At 47.3% G+C, this 25,897-nt stretch overlaps 1 protein-coding gene and 1 long non-coding RNA gene across 2 annotated transcripts; both read right to left on the minus strand.

Moving 5' to 3' along the window:
* Positions 1–7,745: 7,745 nt before the first annotated feature.
* On the minus strand, positions 7,746–12,639 carry LOC144314749 (uncharacterized). Its single transcript, XR_013380602.1, has 2 exons — positions 12,235–12,639; positions 7,746–8,635 (listed from the first exon to the last, which is right to left on the minus strand). It is a non-coding gene; the product is annotated as an uncharacterized LOC144314749 (long non-coding RNA).
* A 6,547-nt stretch (positions 12,640–19,186) lies between these two features.
* Positions 19,187–24,875, minus strand: LOC144314750 (proproteinase E). The gene is made up of 8 exons (XM_077899230.1): positions 24,737–24,875; positions 23,675–23,760; positions 22,721–22,818; positions 22,472–22,606; positions 21,201–21,337; positions 20,699–20,841; positions 19,969–20,121; positions 19,187–19,274 (listed from the first exon to the last, which is right to left on the minus strand). Exons 1-8 carry the CDS (start codon positions 24,774–24,776, stop codon positions 19,257–19,259), a joined length of 810 nt encoding a protein of 269 aa, XP_077755356.1. The 5' UTR covers positions 24,777–24,875; the 3' UTR covers positions 19,187–19,256.
* Between the last annotated feature and the right edge of the window lie 1,022 nt (positions 24,876–25,897).

Here is a 25,897-nt window from a genome sequence, read left to right on the forward strand (position 1 = left end):
TCTCACGTTATAAGTGAAGGGTTGCTGTTGTGTAAATTCCTATTGCTTAGATGCAAGCCTACCCTTCCATCCTGATTTACCGGCTGGTCTTCCCCTCTCTCTGGCTGGTCATGGTCATGGCTCAGGCCGTGCCAGCAGCCCCACTCTGCTGCTAGGACTTCTGGTGTGCTCCTGATCTGGCCTGCCACACTGTAAGGGGCTAGGGCTGCTACAGCTGCAGCTCTACTCCATCAGCTCCCATGGAGGGACCTACTCCTTCTGCAGCCCCTCCTACCACTCAGCCTCCCTCCTCCACTTTGTGCTGTATCACTATGCTTGTCCAGGGACCTGGACTCTTCTTGGAGTCAGAGAAAGGAGAGGAACTGACCAAACCTGTTTCCTACTTGCCTTTTCTCTAACTGGCCCAGACTTGCCTCCTTCATCTCTATTACGATCTCTGGTGGAGACAATCTAGGTCACTGAAGAAGGGTGCCATGAGATAGGATAGGGGAGAGAAGAGCCTAGAAATGACTGAGCAACTCCATCTGCACTGGTAAAGTTTAGCAAGTACCCAGGGGCACATGGTACAGCGATGAAGTTTTAATTTGAAAACAATCTGAGGATCGTTCATGTGAACCAATTGGTCATGGGTGTGTTGTGACTAATATTCAACAGTTAGTGAGTATATTATGTGCTAGGCACCTCGAATGCAAAGATAACCAATATCCTTCTGCTTAACCTCTTCAATGGCTTCTCCTGGCTCTTGTCTACCTCTCCAACGTCCTCAGAACCATGCACTCACTCACTGGGCTCCAGCCATGCTGCCTTCTTTGTCAATCCTCAGACAGAACTGAGCTTACTGTGCCTGCCTCAGAGCCCTTGTGCTTGCTGTCCTGAGCTCTTCTGCTCTGTGCAAGCCTGCTCCTTTTCACCCTGTACATCTCTGCTCAAATAGCAGCTCTTTAAGATGACATCTCCCCGTTCAGCTTACAGAAGCACTTCCAACCCACTACCACACCACACTGCTTTCTTGTTTTCCTAACCTTATCACTCTCCAAAATGATCTCACCTCTTTAATACTCCTACTGTCTCTCTCCATTAAAAAGTAAATTCAAGGACTTCTTTCCCCACTGTACCCTCAGTGCTATAATGTAGTGTACACTCAGTAATTACCTGTTGAAGAAATACAATGAAAGAAGACATAATCTCTACTCAAGGAGCTAAGGTCTCATAGTGGGACAAACAATAATCAAAACAAGTGCTAGGACAAGGGTTTGTACAAGTAATCTAGGAGAATCAAAGAAAAGCAGAACATTCATAAGAGTTATACTTAATATTTACTAAGTACTTCCTCTGCTCCAGGCATTGTTCTAAGTATTAAATATGTATTATCTCACTTGAAATTCACAAGAACTCTGGAATATGGAAATTATTACCTTCAACAAAAATGGGGCATGAAGAGGTTATTAGTACCACTTGTCTAAAGTCAAACAGCCGGCAGGTGGAAGAGCTGAGATTCAAACCCGGAGCTGATAAGGGAAGGTTTCCCAAAGGAGAGAGGTTTGATCTAAATCTAGAGGACCGGTGCAGGCTGGCCAGGCCAGGGTGGGGCACGCATGCTGACCACGGGCGGAAAGAACAGGCATGTCTGGGTACGCAGGCATGGAAAAAGCAGGAGGCTCCGAAAGTAGATGAACCTCATAGACATAATGTTGAACACAAGAAAACACATGAAAGAGTATACACTCTGTGATTCCATTCGGCTCAGAAACAGGCAGCACTACCCTATGGCAGTAGAAATCACCATAGCTTACTTTTCAGGAGATTGATGACTAGGAAAGGACCTGAGGGAGACTTCTGGGATGCTGGTTATCCTCTGTATCTTCATCTGGATGGTGGTTATAGGGATATGCTCACTTTATACAAATTCATCCAGTCATACAATTTCCAGGATGCATGTTACACTTACATTTAAAAAAATTAAAGGTCACTTTAGCAATAGTACTGGTCTGAAAACCAAAACGCTTGTGATTTTTTCATAGAGGTGTAGAATTTTTGTGAGTCTTAATGGTGAGGTTTTAAGACTGCAAATAAGAAAAGCAAAGAGGAGTACCTGGCTGGCTCAGTCAGTGGAGCCTACCACCCTTGATCTCGGGGGTGTGAATTCGAGCCCTACTTGGTTGTAGAGATTACTTAAATCTCTTTATTTTATTTTTATTTTATATTTTATTTTTTAAAGACTTTATTTATTTATTCATAAGAGACACAGAGAGACAGAGAGGCAGAGAGGCAGAGAGAGAGGCGAGGGAGAAGCAGGCTCCACACAGGAAGCCTGGTGTGGGACTTAATCCTGGGACTCCAGGATCATGCCCTGAGCCGAAGGAAGACGCTTTAACCGCTAAGCCACCCAGGCGTCCCCCCCTTTTTTTAAGCAGAGAAATGTGACTGAAGAAACAAGAAGCTAAGAACAAGATTTAATGTGTAGAAGTTAGAAATGAGAAGATGGAGAGCTCAGAGAGGGGCTCAGAAGAAAAGAACAGATCAAAGGGTCAACAAACTGAGGAAGAGTCACTAAGTGAACCTTCCCCTGATTGGGCAGATTCAGCTACAACAGCAGTTATTGGATGTTTCTGTGATTCTGGTGCTGCGTGAGGGTGACTCTAGCTGGGAATAAGACAGGAACAAGACAGGTGTGGAAACTGAAGCTCAGAGGGGTGACATGACTTGGTCGGAGATCACACACTTGGTCGGAGATGACACACCTTGTAAGCGCTGGAGTTCTTTTTGCCAGAACCTCCAATTTATGCTAAGACAGGGCTAACGCTAAGTATCGGCCCCACTTGGAGGTGGAGTTTTGGCTCAGAGGAAGTGAAGGGGAGGCCCCACTGCTTTGGTGGTGTCGGTGGCTTCCTGCCCAGGAGACACACCCAGCTTCTAAATCACCATTCTGGGCAGTCAGGTTGTTGCTAGGCACCCAGGGGGCCCTTGAGCTTTCAAGCAGGGGCAGCCAAGGGTTGTTAACTTCACCTCATTTCAAGGTCAGGTGCAGAACCAAAAGGGAAGCCAGCCACCTGAGGGAAGCCTTTCCTTTTTTGTTTTGTTTTGTTTACCTCCATCCCTAACCCTCCCACCTGCCCCCTCCCATGGTCTGCCATGAATTCTAGTTGTTTGTGTTCACCGGAAGGAAGAGCCTTCAACCAGGCAGTGATCATGTCTCCTACAAAAATCAAACTATTCCTTGAGGATCCATCACATGCAGGCCCTGGGTTGGAGGCCGAGGGCATAGAGATTCCCTCTTGATGGAGCTCACAATCTGCCTGGGGACACAGACTGGACACCACACCACAGGGCAATGCATATCAGGTACGCCACATACATTTGCTGCATGAACAGGGACTGGAATTCAAGCTAAGGTGTTAGAAGAGCTCACAGGAGGGCTTCTGATGCCAATTCGAGGCAGAAATCAAAGAAGGCTTCATGAAGGTGACCATGCCTATCTGCGTCATAAAGAATGAGTAGGAGTAGGCAGGCCAAGATTGGGGGAGGCATGGGGGAAAGGCATTCCAGGCCAAGGGAAAATGTCCAATAAATGCATGGCTGTGGGTGGAAAATAGTTAGCAAAATAGTCAAGCTATTGTCAAATGTGTTGAACTGCACTGCCTGTGGAAAATGACCACACATGATGCTCCTGGAAGGGCCAGTTACACTGGAGTGCTCCAGCCACCACCGCCATCACAGTGGACTCCTCGTGGCCCCCAGACCCCGCAGAGCTGGCCTCCTCTCCAGCAGCCAGGCCCTGGCACCCACTCACAGCTCAGGGAGTAGCTGCCCAATAGATGACATATTTTTCCATGGCACCAGCCAGTTGCTAGGAATCTGATATTACCTTGTGGTCCCCACAGTGGTTTTCACCAGCTGCCATCTGGCAGGAGCATTTTTCAATAACTAGACGAAATTATCCTTTGGAGAACTTGGAGTCAAAATAATCACAGGGGGGAAATCAGACGTAGGAGATAGTTTAGAACTTCCCTCTGGCTGCTCTACGTTTTCCTCCTCCTTCCTCTCACAGAATTAAGTGTTTAGGGTTCTCTAGAACTAGGCTCTACATGGACTCAAGACGTGACAGTAACCGGCATTAGTGGTAGCTGGGTAATGCTGGGCCGCAAAGAGAAAGCACGAGAATCATCTCAGGGAGTGGCAACAGAGTTAGGGAATTACCGTGCTCTCAAATCCCCACAGAGCCCTTGAAACACTGGACTTGGTCTGCACTTTGATATCCAGGCAGTGTGACCTCATGGCAAGGGCATGGGGCTGGAGCCAGATGAAATAGAGATGGACTCTCAGCCTCTCCTCTTACCAGGTTTGTTTGGGGCAAAGGATCTCATCTGTAAATTCACTTCCATGAGAAAAAGCTGGTACCACAGGGTTGCCTGGAGACTGTGCTGGACAACTGTGAAACTGTGAATTGTACCAGTTCTGGTTTCAGGATGTGGAGGTCGAGAGGTTGAGTCATGGCTCTGTCACAAAGCTCTTAGGCTTTGGAGGTCTGACCCCACCCCTAAATCCTCTGGTATGCGTTTTTTACTGAAAGTATAAGGCTAGGTATTAGCCATTTAAGGAATTATTCTGCAGCTACTTAAAAAAATTATTTTTTTAAATTAAAGCACATCTTTGTATGTTGATAGCAAAAGACCCCAAGACTTACTGGGCAAGAAAAATATATAACCTAAACATGCATTGTATGTACTTTGTGCAAATAAAAAAGGGATATATGTGTGCATACACACATCTATGTGCTTACATCTGTATAATTCGTGTTTTCTGGAAGTATATGTAACAGACTATTCATGAGAAGAAAGCCTTTAAATTTTACTTTTATTCCTTCCTATACTGTTGGGACTTTTCTATCCATGTGCTAATATAGCTTTTGTTTTAAAAATGTCAATGGGAGGGATCCCTGCGTGGCACAGCGGTTTAGTGCCTGCCTTTGGCCCAGGGCGCGATCCTGGAGACCCAGGATCGAATCCCACGTCGGGCTCCCGGTGCATGGAGCCTGCTTCTCCTTCTGCCTATGTCTCTGCCTCTCTCTCTCTCTCTCTGTGTGACTATCATAAATAAATAAAAATTTTAAAAAATGTCAATGGGAGTTGAGAAAGCTAAGAAATGTTATTGTAAATGTTAAGATAAAGATGAAAAAAAGCCAAAGAAACATCTTGCTTGCAGGAGATTCTCAAGAGATGCTTGTTAAATTCACACTTCCAAACATGATGGAAAAAGCCCAAGGCTAGGGGGTACAGATATCCCAAGCTTAGATCCCAGCTCCCCCATTCTATGGGCCATGTTGTGTAACTGGCGTATCTCAGTTTTCTTATCTGTAAAGCAGGTGTATTTATATGAACAGGTAAGGTCAGATGACAATAAGGATTAAATAAATCACAAATGCATCTATCCTAGCACACAATAACCATCTCAATAGAACAGTTGGAGTTGGAGGTGTAATATTAACCTTTGTATCAAAGAATTTAAGATTTGCCAGACTAGGAGACATCACCCAAATACAGGGAATATGAAACCGAATTTTTAATAATTTTAAGTAGGCTTCACGTCCAATGTGTGGCTAGAACTCAAGACTATGATTAAGTCACACGCTCTACCAACTGAACTAGCCAGGTACTCCAATATGAAACCCAATTTATACCACTCTTCCTACAGCTTTCTCAATTCAACATTAAGCTTAAGAGACCAGGGATCCAAAGGTCATCTGCGGCCTACCTGTGATGAACTGTTAAGTCAGCAGTTCTCAACTAAAGGCAAATTTGCCCCTAAGGAACATGTGGCAATGGCTGGAGACATTTTTGGTTGTCACATCAGTGGGGTGCTATTGGCATCTGGGTAGGGATGCTGCTAAACATCGTATATCGCACAAGACAAGCCTCCAGGAAAGAGAAATTATCTGGCTCCAAACAGCTAACGTTGAGAAAATCTGTGCTAAGTTCAGTCAACTCCTCAGTTGACTCAGCTATCAAGCTACAAAATCCCTAAGGTCGTAACTTTTTAGTCCAACTGGAAAGTCAGCTCTTTTATTTGTATGCTGTATTCTAGATCATCGAAGCAGCTGAGAAACTGGTACAGGCCTGGAAATTTTTTTTTTTTTTTTTAGGCCTGGAAATCCTTAACACCAGGAGTTCCTGATCTTTGCAGACTAAGGAAATATCTTCATAATGTTCTGAACAAACTGTATGGGAGATACTCTGACCCTACCACGGTCACTAACTCCTTTCCCCATATTAAATTTTACTCTCAGAATTAGAAGAGTTAGAAAAGCTTAACCTCTGGGGCGCCTGGCTGGCTCAGTCAGTGGACTGTGAGACTCTTAACTTCAGAGTTCTGAGTTTGAGCCCCACATTGGGTGTTGAAATGACTTACCAAAAAATAAAATCTTTTGAAATAAAATGGTTTTAAAAAGAAAACCTTAACCTAGTCAATACAAGGGACAGTTCACTCGTTTGCTGTTTCCAAGCATTCCTATACTTTTGCTCAAGGTGTGACTTTGTCCAGTGATCTCCCACTCAAGTTCAATTAAAATCTCACTTCCAGGGGTGCCTGGGTGGCTCAGTCAGTTAAGTGTCTGCCTTTGGCTCAGGTCATGATCCAGGAGTCCCAGGATCAAGTCATGAGTCTGGCTCCCTGCTTTGTGGGGAGTCTGCTTCTCCCTCTGCCCCTCCCCTGCTCATGCTCTCTCCCTTCCTCAAATTAAAAAAAAAAAAACACAAAAACCCCCCAAAACCTCACTTCCCTTACTTGGCTATTTCCTCTCTCCTCTGCTTCTAATGTACTTTTTAAAATAGGAAATGGGTTTTGGGGAGCCTGAGTGACTCAGTCGGTTAAGCATCTGATGTCAGCTCAAGTAGTGATCTCAGGGTCCTTGGATAGAGCCCCCCCTCTGGGGGGATAAGGGTCTGCTTATCCCTCTCCCACTGCTCCTACCCCTTTCTCTCTCTCAAATAAATGTAAAAAAAAAAAAAGAAAAGAAAAAAGTGTTTTCTTAGTGCTATCTCCAAACCAAATACCAAAAGACTAGTTTTATTAATGATCCTACTCATATAATTCAAGGTCTTCCTCTCTCTTCCAAAATATATGTTTCCTTTATACTGGGCTTTATATCTGTATTCTCACATCTAGACCCATTCCAAAGGCACAGGAAGTATTAAGACACCAGCAAAATCAAGAAGAGTTCCAGTTTAGGGCTAACTCGTCCCTCTACCAAAAATTAGTTTCTGAATTGGCACCTAGATGGTTCCAGGAGCAGATCCAGGCCAGAAGCAGAAAGGTTACTCGAGACTGGGTTACCCTGAAGAAAAGCAGCTGCTAAGTTTACTCTGTGCTTGTCACCACCACAGCTAGACTGCTCTGTCTCAGTGGTCAACCAAAGCACAGCTCTCCACACACAGAAAGCCCGGGTGACCGGTTTCGGGAAGAGCAGAAGAAAACAGTCAAATAGCTTCAGAGTGAGTTCTCTTGTGGGGACAGAAGCTGTGGAACACATGTGATGGAAGTGGGGAAAGAAAAAAAAAAAAAATCAAACAGATCTAAGAGCTCCTTACCTGTAAGGACCCTGTTTTAGCCCCTTCTTTGTTTTAATTTGTGACCAAACACAAAGGCCTAGACTATTCCTATCGTATCTCTAGCTCACATCCCGATACTTATCTCAACTCCTCAAATGTCGAGTAAAAGCTAACATGGTAAATCACCACAGGACACTGTGATTGAGGACCAAACTTTAATATTTCAAGGACATCTCAAGTGAGTTACTGGTGGGGTTACAGAAGCTGCCATTCATGCCACCACAGCAAGAGTCAAGAATTCTGAAAGTTGAAGCAATTACTGCTTTGGATACATAACAATATATTAAAGCATGTCAGAAAGTGCAAAAAAGGAGGCATTCAGCAGAGCAAAAACAAGCAACAGGCTGATTGTCCTAACAGAAGCTCTTTCTAGAGCTCAGTCCTAGGAATTAGAGCTGCCTCAGCCAGAGAGGTCCAGACTGGGTTTTGATGGATTCTTATTACAACTAGTCAAAGGCAAGCTCAAAAAAACCGAGGTTCACATTTCCCCCATGACTGTCCTTGGATCTTGCAACAAAGAGAACATTTGCCTACTTCTCACATGTAGGCTGAGCAAGAACCCAGTGGCAGGACTTAGCCAGTGATTCTGACCCCAGGCTGACATCTCTGGGCCCGAGCTCTGAGCTCCTCAGGCAGGACGGCCTGGAACTGCTCCTGCACCAGCATCTCCACAATCTGCTCCTTTGTGTGAATATCGGGTCTCAGCCACTGTCCGGCAAGCTCCTGGAGATGTCTGAGGACATCCCTGGGCCCAGCTGCGTCCTCATAGCGGAATCTCCGGAACCTCTGCCTAGAGGCTGCCGCATTGGGAGGATTCCTTCGTGGCATGGTCTCCACGTCTTCAACGGAGTCTGCATCGAGGTGCTCTGGTGGAGCCTGGACCTGGGGAGCCGATATTAGGACAGCTTCTGGCTCCTCAGCCATCATCTCATTTGAAGGTGAGCCTATTTTATCATTCTGGACTTCTTTACTTCTTTGTGTCTCTAGGTACCCTTCAGTCTCCATTCTGGAACTCTGGAAAAGGAGGACTCCTAAACACAGAGAGGAGACAGGCTCAGCAAAAACAGAACAAAAACAGAGACTCTAAAAACCACCTTGATCTCATGGATCTGATCCAGACCCAGGTTTCATCAGTTTTTCAATCTTAACAGTTTTTTTTTTTTTAAAGATTGTATTTATTTATTCATGAGAGACACACAGAGAGAGGCAGAGACACAGGCAGAGGGAGAAACAGGCTCCTCACAGGGAGCCCAATGTGGGACTCAATCCCAGGACCCCGGAATCACGATCTGGGCCAATGGCAGACTCAGAACCACTGAGCCACCCAGGCGTCCTTTAACAGGGTTTCTTTTCTTTTTTTTCTTTTAAGATTTTATTTATTTATTCATGAGAGACAGAGAGACAGAGAGAGGCAGAGACATAGGCAGATGGAGAAGCAGGCTCCATGCAGGGAGCCTGACGTGGTACTCGATCCCTGGGTCTCCAAGATCATGCCCTGGGCTGAAGGCGGTGCTAAACCGCTGAGCCACCCAGGCGATCCTTAACAGGGTTTCTTAATAAAGCTATTAGAAATTCTATTTTTGTTTCTTCTGGATCAATTGACACAATTGAGAAAAATGTGTCAGTGGTTTATAAAAATGAAGAATGCAAGTCTCCTAGCTAGAGTCTTCTACAAAATCTTTCATCCATCTTCCCTGCATTACAAAGTATTTTAGATTATGTTAAAGCAAAAAACTATGTATGCATGACTTATAGGGGAAGAATATCTTTAAAATCATGGATGTTTGCTTCTTCCAATGTCTTTTATGGAGTTATGTGTGTCCAAAAGCAAGCTATGAGTACTAAAATATAAGAGATAAAGGTCTTTTCATTGATATCTACTCTGCTATCTTTTCTACCCACCCTCCAATCCCTTTCATGATGAAATAATGAATGTTAAAAAGTACTTTAGGGGATGCCTAGGTGGCTCAGTTGGTTAAGCAGACTTTGGCTTAGGTCATGATCTCAGGGTCCTGGATCAAGACCCACGTCAGGCTCCCTGCTCAGAGAGGGGGCCTGCTTCTCCTTCTCCCTCTCCTACCTTGTGTTCCTGCTCACTTGCTCTCTCTCAAATAAAAAAAATATAAAGTACTTTAGGAGCTACCATCAGAGTGGAATCTAAGCTCCCACTTCACAAAAAACAAAAAAGCTTCTATATTAAGATCAAGATCCTAAGTTCCTCTAATCAGGGCTGCCAGGGTGGCTCAGCCGGTTGAGCATCTGACTCTTGATTTCGGCTGCAAATCCTGAGCTCCATGCTCAGCAGCGAGTCTGCTGGAGATTCATATTCTCTCTCTCTCCACGCCCCCACCCCTCCCCTCAGTTGCATGGGCTCATGTTCTCATGCAGGCGCTCGCTCTCTCTCTCTCTCTCTCTCTCTGAGATAAATAGATAAAATATCGAAGTTCCTCAGTATATGGGAAACCAAAGTAGTCAGAATCCTAGTACCATAGACTTCCAACTCTTGCGATGTTTGTCAGCTCTAGAATTAGCAAACCAGCAGTAGTGGGGAAGGAGAGGAGGGGCACATTAAAGACCTGTAAAATGTCAGAAAAAAAATAGGCTTTGCTCCATTGGGGTTAGGGCCCCAGTCCACGAGAAAGGTTATGTACAGGAAAACCACAATCGATGTTATTAAGAGAGAGACACACACACACACACACTCTTCAGTACAGAAATATTGTATCTGACAATACAGAAATAACTAATTTCCACATCGGGCTATGTCCAAAAACTGTAACGCTGATGACACCGTCATTTTTCAAAGGCCATCTCTTTTTTTCATTAACAAACCCCCTCCCCCAAGAACTAATCCCTCCCTGGCCAACAAAGCAGGAGTGCTGACATTTAAGATCCCTCCCACCTCAGAGGCTCTCTCAAATGTTTCCTGGGTAACAACTGGCAGAGGCCAACAATCAACAACACGGACCAGCTGCCTTGCCTTAACTCGCTCACCGCTCCTCATCACCTCTTCTTTAAAGGTTTCACGACCCATTTTCTAGGAACCTTGAATTGATTCTAGACCGTACAGTTTGGATATTCTTGGGAGTATACTTATTCTTCTCATATTATCTGGGGTTTTTTGCTCAATGAACAGCATGTACTCTTCCCTAAAAGTAAGCTGTCACTAACCTAGAGTGATGAAGCCCAAAGCAATATAGCCTCTGGAGAAAAAGGAAAACATTTAGTCAAGGGAAGGCTGGATGAAACCTGAGAAAAATGGGCAGCCTGGGTGGCTCAGCAGTTTAGCACCTGCCTTCCACCCAGGGCGTGATCCTGGAGTCCCGGGATCGAGTCCCACCTCGGGCTCCCTGCATGGAGCCTGCTTCTCCCTCTGCCTCTCTGTGTGTATCTATCATGAATAAATAAATAAAATCTTAAAAAAAAAAAAAAAAAAAAGCCTGAGAAAGCAAAAGTGACCATCAACAGGGGAGTAACTAAAGCACTGTCAGACATTCAGCAGAACAAAAGTGCAGGCTCCTAAAGCATGAACTTGGCCTGTGAGCGCGGATACAGACCCACCTCCCTAACACACCACCCGACCAAGGGGCAGATCCGTGGGCAGCACCATCTCACCTGAGGAAACTAAAATACACACAGAGCAGCATCCACGACCTGCTCCATCCACAAACAATACCTCCGACCGTATTTACTGGTGAGCGGCAGGGACAGGAGGAACATGGATCATCCCCTTCCCATGTGGCTTTCTTTTTAACTATGGATCACTTTCTTAACTCTAAAGGAAGCAATGTCCCCCCCTGCTCAAAGCCTTTCCGAGTGAAAGAAAGAAAAAAAAAAAGAAAGAAAAAAAAAAAAAACCTTGTATAAATTCTTCTAACGCCCAGCTCCAGAGGTCCTTACAACCCCGACTTGTAAGAGCAGCCCCCACTGTCAGGAGGCCAGGTTCTCAAGGCTGGATCTGAAAGATGCACCAGCTGCACGAGTCACCCCGCTTACAAAGCCCATCAGTTTCAGAAGCCCTCGCTGACGCTGTGCTGAGCATTTCACTCTCTTCCACGCCATCCTCCGGGCCGCTCTGGTCAAACCCTCCACCCGACCCTCTACCGCCCCAGCGGTCTCTACCAAGCACAGCAGCCGCCGGCGCTATCTGCGGGGTTTGACACGCCCGACGCCCCGCGGGAGCTTTCCCTCCTCCAGTCCTGCCCTTCACCCAGCAGGGCGGTTACGGTCATTTCCATTCACACGTAAACAAACTGAGGCTCGAGGAGCGGGGACTGTGCCCAAGGTCACGAGGCCGGGACGTGGGGGGACCACCCCGCCGAGTAGGAAAATCCCGGCCTCCAGGCGGGGAGCGGGGCCGGGCTCCTCCCACCACATGGGCGCGGCCTGGAGGGCCTCGGTCGGGCCGGAAAAGGGTTTCTGGGCTTCCAGACCGGGACCTCCTCCTCCTCCGGAGCAGAAGCGAGATCCAAGGCCACGCCAGCCCGAGCGGCCCGCAGAGCCCTCGCTTCCCCGCTCCGCGGGCCGCCGCCGCCGCTCCCAACAGACCGCGCGCGGGGAAAGGAGAGGCGGGAGGGAGGGACGGAGGGATGGAAGGATGGAGGGAGGGAGGGAGGGAGGGGGCGTTCACCTGCGCAGGTGCCACCTCGGAGGGCGGGGGGAGGGGGGAACGGGGGCGGGGGCCCCTCGCCACCAGACTCGGAGCCCGAAACCGACTCCGAGAAGAGGAAACCAACCACCGGGCGCAGAGCTTTGTAGCCCGCCGCCGGAACCGGAAGTCGCGCCCCGCCCGGAAGTTGGACGTGAAGGGCGGAGGGAGGGACTGGGTAGAGGGGGCGGGGTCTCTCTAGGCCGTGGCGGGAGCTCCGCAGCTCGGTGGTTTTAACCCCTTCGTGGGCTTCGTACGGTGCGCGGCTGGGGGTGCCGCCTGCGCCGCTTCTCCGCGGAGGCCAAGCTCTCCTACGTCTTCTAAGCCGCGGTTTGCGCAGCTGCGAAGTGGAAAGAGGGTGAAGCGGGAATTGAGACACTCCGGGAGCCCGCCCGCAGCTGACTCAGCGCCCCACCCTGAGGTTGCACCCTTGAGCCTTTGCACCACCCAGGGGAAAGAAACCAGAAGAGGGCTGGGTGCTGCTGCTTGGAAACAGTGGGACCGTGTGGCCCCCGGTGGAGTCAGTGCACGGGAGGCAGTGGGCGCCGTCTGTTGAAAGCTCCCGTGCCTCAGTCTACCCAGGGAGAAGTGGGCATGTGCGCGCGTGGGGTTGCCGGTGTCTCCAGGGGAAGACCCCTGCGTGTAGAAGGCTCAAGTCTCTTTTTATTTTATTTTATTTTTTTTCAAATCTCTTTTTAAATTTTATTTAAATTTTATTTTTTTCAAATCTCTAATTTTAAAAAAAATCTCTTTTTAAATTTTATTTTATTTTATTTAAAAATTTTATTTTTTAACGGGTGTTATGCTATATGTTGGCAAATTGAACTCCAATAGAAAAAGTTTTTTAAAAATAAATTTTATTTATTTATTTTTTTAAAGATTTTATTTATTTATTCATGAGAGACACAGAGAGAGGCAGAGGGAGAAGCAGGCTCCATGCACCGGGAGCCTGACGTGGGACTCGATCCCGGGTCTCCAGGATCACGCCCTGGGCCGAAGGCAGACGCTCAACCGCTGAGCCACCCAGGCGTCCCATAAATTTTATTTAAATGCAGTTTGCCAACATATAGTATAACACCCGGTGCTCATCTCATTAGGTGTCCTCCTTGAGGCTCATCACCCAGTTACCCCATCTCCCCACCCACGTCCCCTTCTGCTGTCCTTTGTTTGGTTCCCAGAGTTAGGAGATTCTCATGGTTTGTCTTCCTCTCTAATGTTTCCCCACCCCGTTTCCCCCTCCTTCCCTCATGATCCCTTTCACTATTTCTTATAGCCCACATAGGGGTGAAACCATATGATGATTGCCTTTCTCCAATTGACTTATTTCACTCAGCATGATGCCCTCCAGTTCCATCCACGTCATTGCAAATAGTAGGATTTCAACTTTCCTGATTCCTAATATTCCATTGTGTTTGTGTACACAACATCCACTGTGGAAGGAGCCATGATGTCCTTTGACAGATGAAGAGAAAGAAAAAAAAAAAAAAAAAAAAGAAGAAGAAGAAGAAGAAGAAGGCTCAAATCTTGGCCCTGAGTGCCTCTTCCCCAAGATTTTCCAATGGCTGATGGTTAAGAACTGAAGATGTGAAGTCACATTTAGCTACAGCGAGTCCGGGTTTAGCCTGGATTTGAGTCTGGAGCACACATGTTAAAATAGCACAGCCTGTGAAAGGAAGTGCAAAGATGCTAACCAAGCAACCCTCCCACATCCTTGCTCTTAACCCTGAAGGGGAAGGGACTTGGCTGTTAAGGACAGGCACTCAGGTAGCCCACCCATCTCTCCTCCCATCTGCCCTATCCAAGTGGGACAGGCTAAGGAATTAAGAGGGGGCACTCCAAAGACCCCTGCTGGGTTATCACGGCCCCCCAACTCTCCTTACTCTCCACCCTAACCCCCCACATGGCCCACTCCATCCCAGCTCACCCCTAGCCAATGTCCCTGGGAAAGAGAAGATGTACCTTTTGTCTATACTGCTGCTGCCGGTTGGTAAACCTCAAGATTGCCAGACACTCCAGCTCGTGGGTGGATAACCAGAGCTCCTTGCCATGGCCTTACTCTTACCTCCACTAGTGACTGCGGCCCTTCCCCCGCTCACCCCTCCAGAGCAGTCTCCACCTTTCACCTCCCTTCAGCCTTGGTTTCCTCATCTGTAAAGTGTGAGGGTTGGACCACATGAAGGACTTCCAGTTGCCCTCCCCCTACCCCCATCCAATTCTTAGATTCCTTAGGAATGCTTCAGAAAACTGCTGGAATGGAGTGGGGGTGGGAGATGGGGCAGTGCTTTAGGTCCTAGAGCAGCTCGAATTTTAAAGATTTATAAATTCATGTGAAACGTATATATGTTGTGGCTCTGTGTCAGATTATCATATCATTCAGGATAAAATGTAAACTTGGTACTTTGCCCCATATTCCTCATCTTTCCCCGCCCTCCTATTCACTTACCCTGCTCCAGGTACACTGGCCTTCTAGTTATTTTGCAAACCCAAGAAGCTCATCTTTACCTCCTTGGTGATCTCTGCTTGTGGTTCGCTTTCCTGACATCTGCTCCTCCAGCGTCCAGTTCAGATGAGGCCTCTCTAGAGCAGCCTTCTCTGTCCCCCCTCTTCTAAAGGCATCCATGCGGTCCCTTTGTAGCCTGTTACTCTGTATTGTTATTATCTGTTTATTTTCTATCTCCCCCACTGGAAGCAGTGGCTACAGGGCCAGAGACCTTAATTGTCCCATCACCATGTCTCTGGCACCTAAAACTGAGCATAGGGTGGGTAAACATCTGTCTAATGAATTGATGAATGAATGAACAGAGAAGGCTTGAATTTTATGGTAAAGCCAATCTGGTAAAGACCATGAGGGACACAGGTGTAGTTTAACAAAGTTAGGATTATTAATTTGATGCAGAAAGCACCCAAAGAAATCATGGATGTCCCACGAAATAAAGGAAGAAACAGGGTCACTGTAAGATTTGGGGGAAGATTGGAAGTTAGAAGAAATTGAAATGAAGCAGTGTTGATAGGCTCAAGACAAATCTGGTCTTAATAGGAAGGGGTTAACATCTAGCTTGAGATGAGAAATAGACTCATACATAGTCCTGTATCTTTGGATACCACAAAGTTAAGATAAATATGGACTATTGTGTCCAAAAAACTCTTCGCTGAAGCTCTGCACCTGATTTGGTAATCCAGGCTGCTTCTATGTCAAATCTGGCTCTGACTCGCTGGACAAGAGTGGAATATTTCATCTCACTGACATGATCTTGAACAGCAGAGTTTCTCAGCACTGTCTTTGGTGTTAATTGAGAAAAGAAGGTTTGGCAGATTCACATGTGACAGGAATCTCTTGAGGCCTCAATCATCTGGATGTGAGGGTCATCTAGAGCTCCAAGCTTCCCATCCCAAGGTGACTGGAGTTCCTTGGGTCCCACCTCACTCTGGGTCTTCATTAGAACACCAAGTCAAGCCTCCGTCCCTTCTTGGTGTACCTGTCAGATTCTCAGCCAGACTCTGGGCCCAAGAGTCTGGCCCAAGTTTGGGTCATTTTCTTCTGTTCATGCCTGCCACAGAATATACATAGCCACCCAATCGATGTCCATTGATCTAACTGTTGATGGGTTTTCTGAATGTAAAGAAAAGGAAGTAGAAGAAAAGGAAGTAGTATGATGAAGCAGTAGCTGTACAAGAGATGTGGGAATGACGTGGGTGGTTTTTTAAAATCTCCCAAAGTGGAAGTTCATAAAATGTAGTGAAAATGAATGCTATGAAAAAGGAACAGAGAATGGGATTGTTGACTCTTTTAAGAATTAAGAAAAATGAATCACTGACCTGTTAATGAGTTTTATTTTTTTAAAGATTTTATTTCTTTATTCACCAGCAACACACAGGGAGAGGCAGAGACACAGGCAGAAGGAGAAGTAGGCTCCTTGCAGGGAGCCCAATGTGGGACACGATCCTGGACCCCGGGATCACGACCTGAGCCTAAGGCAGATGCTTATCCACTGAGCCACCCCGGCATCCCTCTTAATGTGTTTTAAATGAGAGAGAAATTGTTGACACTTTGTGATTAAGGAGAAGGCAACACAGCACGGATCCTTTATATTTTCCAAATGGGAGTTGAAGTGTTGACATTGTGCTTTTGCAAGCTGTGGATTTTCTTCATGATTTAAAGATTTTATTTATTCATTCACGAAAGACACAGAGAGAGAGAGAGGCAGAGACACAGGCAGAGGGAGAAGCAGGCTCCACGCAGGGAACCCAGTGCAGGACTCGATCCCGGGACCCCAGGACCACGCCCTGAGGTGAAGGCAGATGCCAACCACTGAGCCACCCAGACGTCCCTTCTTTGTGATTTAGAAAACAAAAACAAAAAGTTGTTGGCATTGACACTAATCATTAGTCAAAAAAATTAATTATGCACTATATGGTTTTTAAAGAATTTGCATTGTCAAGACTTGGAGATTAAAAAATGAATATTGAATTATTGATCAAGTTGTTCACACTTTTAGGTAAGATTTCCTAACTCCCTGTTGCCCACATGTGAGAAGTGTGTCAGCCCCCTCTGAGGGGGGTGGTTCCCCGAGGGCCTACTACCCAGCCACAAGGTGGAATTTTACAGATCTGACTGCCTTTTATCCTAAAACTATTTTGGAAAATTGTCCAAGGATCTTTCCCTGCCCCACTGGAAAGAAGTCGATACTCAACTTTTGCAACCCTGCTCTGCCCTGAGCACATCTGACTATTACACATATGTCACCTGGCATTATCAGTCTGATTCAACACAAATGATTAGCATATGCTGGTTCCAGTTTTTTTCTCATCCTTCCCCACACCCTTATGATGCAGAGGTCTCTGCTCTGCCTGACTCTGTTCCTTTCTTGTCCTCACTCTGGCCTTGCCGGACCAGTTCTTGGGCTTTTGTAGGAGCTGGAGTCAGGGGTATAGGGTTGAGAGTCCAGGAGTGGTTATGGAGAAAAGCGGGGAGGCAGTTATAATGTGTGGGGATAGTGGATGGGAAAAGGAAAAAAAAAAAAAAAGGAAGAAAGAAAAATTTAAGTACTCTTGATATAATCACTTTGGAGAGCAACTTGGCAATTGGCGAAGTTGAAAATGAGCACACTCTCCCGCCCAGTAATTCCATTTCTTGGCATATACCCTAGGGAACCTCTCACACATTTGTACCTGGAGATACGTCCAAGGACATTCACTGAAGCCCTATTTGTAATCATAAAAAATTGGCCCTGCTCTAAATGTCCATCTGTAGGGGGAAAAGGATAAGGAAGTAGTGTTATGCAATAGGATACTCTTCAAAACTAGCAGCGATGAGCTAGAGATATATAAAGTAGCATGGAGACACTTAAAGAAACAAAGTTGGGTGAATGAACCAAGTTGCAGAATAATACATACAGCATGAAGCCATGTGTGGACTTTTAAAAACCTAAACAATGCAATACACTGTTTATAGATATTATATATGTGATTTTAAAAATATATAACAGCATGGAGTGGAAGGATAAACACCCAATTCATTAGTAAGGATAAGTTAGGTCAATGCCACTGTAACGAACACCCCAAATCTTAGTGGCCTATACTAACAGAGTTTATTTCTTTCTTGTGCTGCATGTCCAGCCGGGGGGACTGGAGGCTCCCTCTCTTCCTCATGTCCTCACTGTGGGACTGGGCTGACCTATAGCCACCCATTGCCATGGCAGAGGGAAAGAGAGCTCCACAAACGTCCCACCTCTCAGATCTTCACCTCGCCCAGAGACAGCCATATGGCCAAACCCACCTTCATGGGGGCAGGCAAAGATTATCCTGCTGTGTGCCCCAAAGGAAAACCAGTGCCATTGGGTGAACAACCCCACAGCCATGATGATGTCCTCTGAGTACAAAGGGGCATGCAGCTTAGTAATGTAGGTATTATTTTAGAAAATATGAAGCAAAAATGTGGAATTTGTTAATTCTGGAGGGAGGCTTCATGGGTGTTTCCGATGTGATTCTCCGTGCTGTATCTTTTTAAACTTTTTAAAACTAGAAGTAAAATTTTAACAGGAGGGGGCAATGGGGCAAGAGTAATATTAAACATTATAAACATGCGGCGCCTGGATGGCTCAGTTAAGCGTCTGCCTTAGACTCGGGTCATGATCTCAGGGTCCTGGGATCAAGCCCCGCATTGGGCTCCCTGCTCAGCAAGGAGTCTGCTTCTCCCTACTCCTTCCCACCTTCCTGTGCACGCGCGCTCTCTCTCTCTCTCTCTTAAAAATAAATACATAGAATCTTAAAAACAAAACAAAACAAAAACAAAGCTGTAAATGTATATCCTTGCTGGGCTCCTATTTGCTTTCACAGTATCCAGGAGGAACACAAGTAAAGGAATTCCATTGTTTTTATGTTGCTTTTGCACTCCTTTGGGCCTTAGAAGCAGCTCAGTGGGCTCCCACCCTGTTTGTGGCATCGTGTGTGCTTCTGGGTGTGTGTCTGCTCCCCACCACAGCAGGGGCTCCCAATGTTGTTTCACTCACATCTGTACCCCAAGCCCCCAAACTTGCCACAAAGAAGGTGCCTTGTAAATGTTTAATGAACAACTCTGATACGCTCATTTCTATCTGAATAACGAGCTGTTTTTCTCATTCTCATGAAAGGATTGAATCTGGTCTCATCTCCCATATATCAGATCTCAGATTTTAGGGATGCCTGGGTGACTCAGTGGTTGGGTGTCTGCCTTCAGCTCAGGGCAGGATCCTGGGGTCCCGGGATCGAGTCCCACATCGGGCTCCCTGAGTGGAGCCTTCTTCTCCCTCTGCCTGTGTCTCTGCCTCTCTCTCTCTGTCTCTCATGAATAAATAAATAAATAAAATCATTTAAAAAAAAGATCTAAAAAAAAAAGATCTAAGATTTTAGGAATAGCTTCGAACAGAGCAGGCAAGTCAAAGAAGGAAGACTCATGTTGGGGGTTTCTGAGAGATCTTTATTTTTTACAAAGAATTTGGATCAGCACTGCCACCCAGGCCTTGGTTCTAGTGGCTTGACATGACCTAGAAAAAGTGGAGAGACCCAGAATAGTCTAGTTATGAGCAGATTCTGAAGCCATATGGAACTGGGTTAGATTTCCAGCCATGCTACTCATCAGCTGTATGACCCTGGGAGAGTGACTTGACCTCTCTGAGCCTCAGTTTCCTTGTCTGTATAATGGGTTGTAATCATAATACTCATCTCATGGGGGTGGTTGATGAAACTATTAACTAAGGATGTTTACGTAGTTTATAAATGGTGGCTATTACTGTTATATCATGAACAATATTAACCTTCCCTGACTATTCATTCCCAGAAGAGATTAGCGCTTTCGCTGGGGCCTGAGTATCCCAGTCACAGGTCTCCCCACATTTCATGATTATTGTTCATTTAATCATCTTTTTCCCCACAAGGCAGCCCTTTGATTTGACACATCAATCTATCTTTCAGGACAGGACAAGACCTGGACCAAAGAAGACATTTCATAAACACTTGTTGAAATAAGGCAGTTCAGCCATAGTTCAAAGCTGCATCCAAAAGCCGCTGGAGTTGTTGGGGTCACACCATAGCAGAAAACATCCCCAAAGCCCTCTGAAATGTATCTGAGGGCCCCTCCACTCCTGACCTTTGGGGATCCTTTCAGCCCCTCCTCAGGATCTGCTGTTCTCACCCAGCCCCGGCATGAGGACACCCTCCTGCTTGCCCTATGTCGCTCACCTCCTCGATCCAGTCATTGAAGGCTGAGACTCGTGTGAACACTGTGGGCTTCTTGATGGTGTTGCAGCCGAAGGCAGACACAAAGCTGGTCACACCGTGAACCTGCCAGGAGCCATCTCCTGTGGGGCAGTTCAGAGGTCCTCCAGAGTCACCCTAGAATGGTCAGAGAGAGTGCTGGCAAGCTAAGCCATGTCTGAGATTGAAAGAATCAGTTCAGACCGCGGGGATTTTGAGAACCTTCTGTGTGACTTGACCTCTCTAAGCCCCAGTTGGCTTGTTTGGGATGGGAACTTATATCTGACCTACAGGATCTTGGTGAGAAGTAAGTGAGATAATAAATGATCTTAGCACAGCACCTAGCAGGGAGGAAGCAATAGATGAGTGGTTGTTCCCATTATTATTTCCAAAGCCAGTTATCCTATTATGTTTCATCCTCACTTCTAATACAATGATAGTACCGTTTTATCATGACTTCAGGACCACAGAGGTGAAGGTGAGTCTAGGATCATGATCCTTTGCTGTGCTTCAGGGGGAAGCCTAAGGACCAGGTCAAGGCAGTGTGAGCTGGGACCAGAAGACAGAGGCCAGGGCAGCATGTCTGGACCTCACTGACTTCCTCCAAGTCTTGCCTGGCCTGGAGGCTGAGTGGGGCAAGCAGGGAGGAGTTCTCCTCCGCCTCCCAGGCAGATGGCAGAGGTTCCCGGGGACCATGCACTTTGAGTCAACTCACATTGCACCCAGAGAGGATGTCCCCGCCAGCGCACACCATGGTCTTCTTTACAGAGATGCCCCACCAGTCCAGCTTGGAGCAGTGCTCATAGTCCACCACGGGCAGCAGAGCCTGCTGCAGCTTGTCCGGGAGTGGCCCGCCGGCTGCAGGATACACCATGCTGAGTGGGGTGGCATGGGGGTGCAGGGCTGGGAGACTCAGAGTGGGGTGGGGGGTTGAGGAAGGCAGTTCTAGTCTGATGGGGACTCTCCTCCCACCAGAGGGTCCTGCCTACTTTATTCACCATAACATCCCCAGCACCTGGCTACCCAAGAGACACAAATAAAATGCTCAGTTGAACATATTAGTGTTTGGGCAAATGGAAGGAGAAAGTGCTCCTGGAGGAGGAATGGGGGGCAAGCACAGTGCTGCATCCTGATTGCTCGACCGCCCCCCACCCCACTTCCAGGCCTTATCTTTCTGCCCACAGTCCCTGTGACGGGCAGGAGGGGTCAGCACGCACTGTAGAGACGGCCCCAGCCGCTGATGTAGCAGGGTGCCCCGTTGGGCAGGATTTCCCCAGCAGGAGGGAGACAGGCGAGCTGGACCGCATCTCCCAGCTGGGCACTGCGGGAGAGCTTGATGAGGGCGATGTCATTGCTGGGGGAGGAGAAAAGTCGGGAAGAGTCAGGGGAGCCTGGTCCTTGGCCAGACCAAGCCTCACCTTCCTGGCCTTGCTGCAGAGAGTTCATCACCAGGATGTGCCCACTGTTCTTGTCCCTTCAAATGGCACATGTTTTTAAGACCAAGCAACCTCCCACCCCTTGTGCTGATGCAGACCCTTGGCCTTCCTGTCCTCAGCTCTGACACCGAGGTTCGCACACTTCGACTGTGTTGGGATCGTGGAGGTCTTGTTAAAACACAGGTTGCCAAAAAAAAAAAAAAAAAAAACCCACAGGTTGCCGTGTCCTACCCCCAAGGGTCGTGATGCAGTGGGTCCGGGTGGGGCCTGAGGATTCACATTTCTCACGCTGATGCTGCTGGCCTGGGGACCACATTTTGAGAACCCCTGCTTGCTTGTCACTCAAGTCATTGCACGTCGGTCCCCTTTCCTCTCCACATACCCCAGGAGTCTTGTGAGGATGGGTTAATGGGTCATGATCAGGTCATGATCAGGATCATGATCATCATGACCCTTCTTTCCTGCACTGCACTTTCAGGGGTTCCACACCCTTCTTTGACCCTCACCAGAAAACTGCTGAGCTACCCAGACACATGATTTTGCACATGCTTAAGGGCCTTAGGAAGCCCTGCTTCAGTGTTCTGACCCAGTGATCACCTCCCTGGTCGTCAAACCACCCAGGAAGTCCAGAAAGTCATACTTGACATATGATATACTTGAAGCCCAGAAGGGCAGTGACTTGCTCAAGCCACACAGCAACTTGGTTTTGGGCTTGACTCCTGGTCCAGTGCTCCTCTTTTTGCCCACATTCCTGGGAACCCAGAGTGCACTGGACAAATGTCCATTGAATGGAGGAACCCTTCGATTTGGAAGAAGGGATGCAGAGATGTCCTAGGCTTGGAGGAGTTCCTGACCCTCCCTGAGCCCTGATGTCCTTCCAAAAGCAGAAAAGTTTGGTGTAGATGACTCTCCTGGCTCTGCCCCTCAGTGTGTGGGACTAGGTCCCAGGCAGCTGGATCCAGCCCCACTGTCCCCGGAAGTCTCCTCAGAATCATCTTTGGGTCATGGGGGGAACCAGTAATCTCTGGTTCTAGACCAAAGCATTCACTCACCCACAGGCTACACAGTTGGAATTCCAGAGTGGGTGCACGAAGAGGTCCCCCGCATTGATGGGGATCACCTGTTCGGAGCCCTCTTCCTCAGCCCGGTTATACTCGCCCAACACCACCTGGTAGGTCAAGGAGCTCCTGCCGGTGGAAGTGAGATCAGTCTGGGGCTGACTGGCCTGCCTCCCTCCCCTCCCACAGCCACCCACTGCCCCAGGTTCTCATGCAGGGACAAGGGCCAGTAAAAGAACTTACGAGATGCAGTGGCCTGCAGTCATCACCCAGTCGGGGGCGATAAGACTGCCGCCACAGGTATGGTGGAAGGCTCCATTCTTCTCGTACTGTAGGGAGACCTGGTGGCAAGGGAGGAAGGAACCTAAGTGGTCTGAGCCCCCAGTAAGGGCTGACATCGGGGGCTTATAGGTTGTGTACACCGTACAACTCTAGAGGGCATCATCCATGCAGAATGGCACCCTTTAGAAATGTGCAGTGTTCAACCTACAAAACTGTGCCATTTATGGCTGCTTTCATACTACAATGGCAGAGTTAAGTCATTGCAATGGAAACCACATGGTTGACAAAAGCTAAAATATTTACTCTCCGGTCCCTTACAGAACAAGTTAGCTGACCCTTCCTGTAGACCAATGCCATTCAATAGAATTTTCTATGATGATGGGAATGTTCTATATCTTGGCTGTCCAATACAATGGCCACTAGCCATATGTTGTTATTGAGAATTTGAAACGTGGCTAACATTGACCAACTGAATTTTTAACATTATTTAATTTTAATTAATTTTGAGTTAAGTAAACACATGTGGCTAGTGGCCAAACACATGTGGTCTAGCCACCTGTGCCCCACTGACCTCTATAAAGCCCTTCATTCATTCCTCTAGTGCTCTCAGACCTTGTAGCCCTGTTGTATAATTTGAGGAGTCTAGGTATGTATACCCCAAAATCTCTGTCCCTAAACATAGTGCCTGAAATTCCGCTATTAGTGCCAGATAAGCATTGCCTTCTCCCCAGACTCCACTTGCAATTTGCCAAGTGTTACGGGTTGAGTGGACAAGACTTCCACATGAAGTAGACTGTCCAAGAGCTTCCCGGCCTTTGGAAGCCAAAAAGGATACCAGAAGCGAAGCAGTGGGGTCATGACTGCATGCCTTGCAGCACCCATGGTGGGAAATAGTGCCGCTGGTATCCCTCTTACCTGCCAGGGCCAGCTGTAGGGGACTGCGTCCTCACCATTAACAACACGGGAGGAGGGCTGGTAGGAGGGTCGGCCACAGCCGGAGGCTGGAAGGGAGAGCACAGATGGCAATCAGTCAGGAAGTCCCCAGAGGCAGAGAAGAGGCCTGGGTCCCAGGTCTAGATGCACCACAAACTGGCTGCGTGCCCTGGTGCAAGCGCTTTCCCCTCTCTGGACCTCTGTAGCCGCATATGAACAATGAACATTTGGGCTAGAGCAGGGCTTTCCAGAGTCCCAGGGAGGAATGGAGACGTGACCTCATTCCACAGCAGGATTGAAGGAGCTGGGGCACTTAGCACAGTGCCTGGTGTCCAGTGAGCCCTTGAGAAGTGATAATAACTATTGTCATGAAAAGTGATGGCTTTGGAATAAGACTGCCTGGGTTCAAAATGCAGCTCTGCCCCTACTTCTAGGGTGGGCTGCTTTACTTCTCTGAGGGTCAGTTTCTCCATCTGTAAAATGGGGTTAATAGTGGTACTGCTCACGTGTTATGGGGATTACAAGAGATAATATAAGAAAAAAAATCCTTAGTACTCCCTGGCATACAGCAAGCACTCAATAAACATTATCTGTTACTATTGCTATCAGTGTAGGGAGACTGCTTGGAGGAGGTGGCCCTGAGCGGGGATAGAATATGGCAGAGAGACTAGGAAAGGGTGAGACCACACGATATGGAGTAGGGAAGAGGGAAGGAGAGGAGAGGTGGAGGGTTAAGCGGAGGAACAGAAATCCTGACCCCCTCAGTCTAACCACAGAACCCAAACTCTTCACAACTAGCCTCTTTACTGCCTCCAAAGAGGAGTCCCACCACAGTTTTTGGGTACCCCAGTCTTTCTCCGGAGCTGTCCCAGCCATGATTCCCCCTCCACTCTCCTACCCCAGCACCAAGGTGAACCCCCCCAAACATGCCAAGATATAAGCTGAGACCCCTTTTGTGGAGATAGGTGTTGGGTTCACGAGACCCAGGGTGGGTGACAGATTTCAAGGGCTCCTGGCCCAGGGCAGCACAGGCTGGGGTCTTACCGAGGGCCACAAATAGGAGGGAAGTCAGCAGCCGGAGCATCGTGAGTTTTGAGATGATAGGAAAGACATGCAGAGCCTGGGGCCTTATTATAGGGCAGAAAGCAGATGGGGGGAGGCAGGTTGGGCCCCGTTCCTGGAACAGGTGGTGGAACGCCAGCTCTCTCATGGTCCAAGGCCATGGCCCCAACCTGCTGCATATGGGGGAGTGACAGCCAACAGCAAGAACCAAGTTTCCCTCCAACCTGTGCTACACAGGTGGCATTGAGTGGCCAGCTGATAACAGGGGAGGGGGGAGGAATGTTCTCATTAGAACAAGCCAACCTCCTCCGGGAAAGAACATGGGCTCTGGAACTGGTAAGACCCCGGGTTCAAATCATAGCTCAGCCATCTGCAGAGTCTTCATCCTTGGGCACATGCCTTAACTTCTCTGGACTTCAGGTTTTTCATCTTTAAGTTGGAAGCTATATAAATATCCACTAGAGAAAAAAAATCGTTGAGTGATTTCTCTGTATCAGGAGGTTCTAGGAGATGGACCTATGAACAAGACATGCTCCCAGTTTCCCTAGGGCTTAAGTCCAGTAGGGAAGACTATGACAAATCAACAAAAATAAATAAAGGCTACTTTGTGTGTGCGTGTGTCATTTAAAGAATAATAGTAAAACAAATGCCTTCATTCTCACCACCCAGCTTCAGAAATAAAACATTACCATCCCCCTGTGTATCTCAACCCTACGACATTTCCTTTCTTTCATTAGATTTTCACATACACATATATTCCTTTTTTTTTTAAGGTTTTATTTGTTTATATGAGAGAGAGAGAGAGAGTCAGCAAGCACGAGGTGGAAGAAGGGCAGAGGAAGAGGACAGGGAGAGGGAGAAGCCGACTCCCCACTGATCAGCGACCCTGACGCGGGGCTCAATTCCAGGACCTGGAGATTCTGACTCGAGCTGAAGGCAGACACTTAGCCAGCCCACTGAGCCACCTGGGCGCCCCATACATATATATATATATATCCTAAACAATACAGCCGCTTTCTTTTTGGCCTTTTATGTGAGTAGAATCACATAGTGATTATTTATTTGTGATGTCATTTTTATTTGTGTTCAATATTGATTTCTGAAATTCATCCGTAATGATGCATGCAATGGATTTATTTCTAC

This window comes from Canis aureus, chromosome 5, assembly GCF_053574225.1.
Source record: "Canis aureus isolate CA01 chromosome 5, VMU_Caureus_v.1.0, whole genome shotgun sequence".
Taxonomy (NCBI): Eukaryota; Metazoa; Chordata; class Mammalia; order Carnivora; family Canidae; genus Canis; species Canis aureus.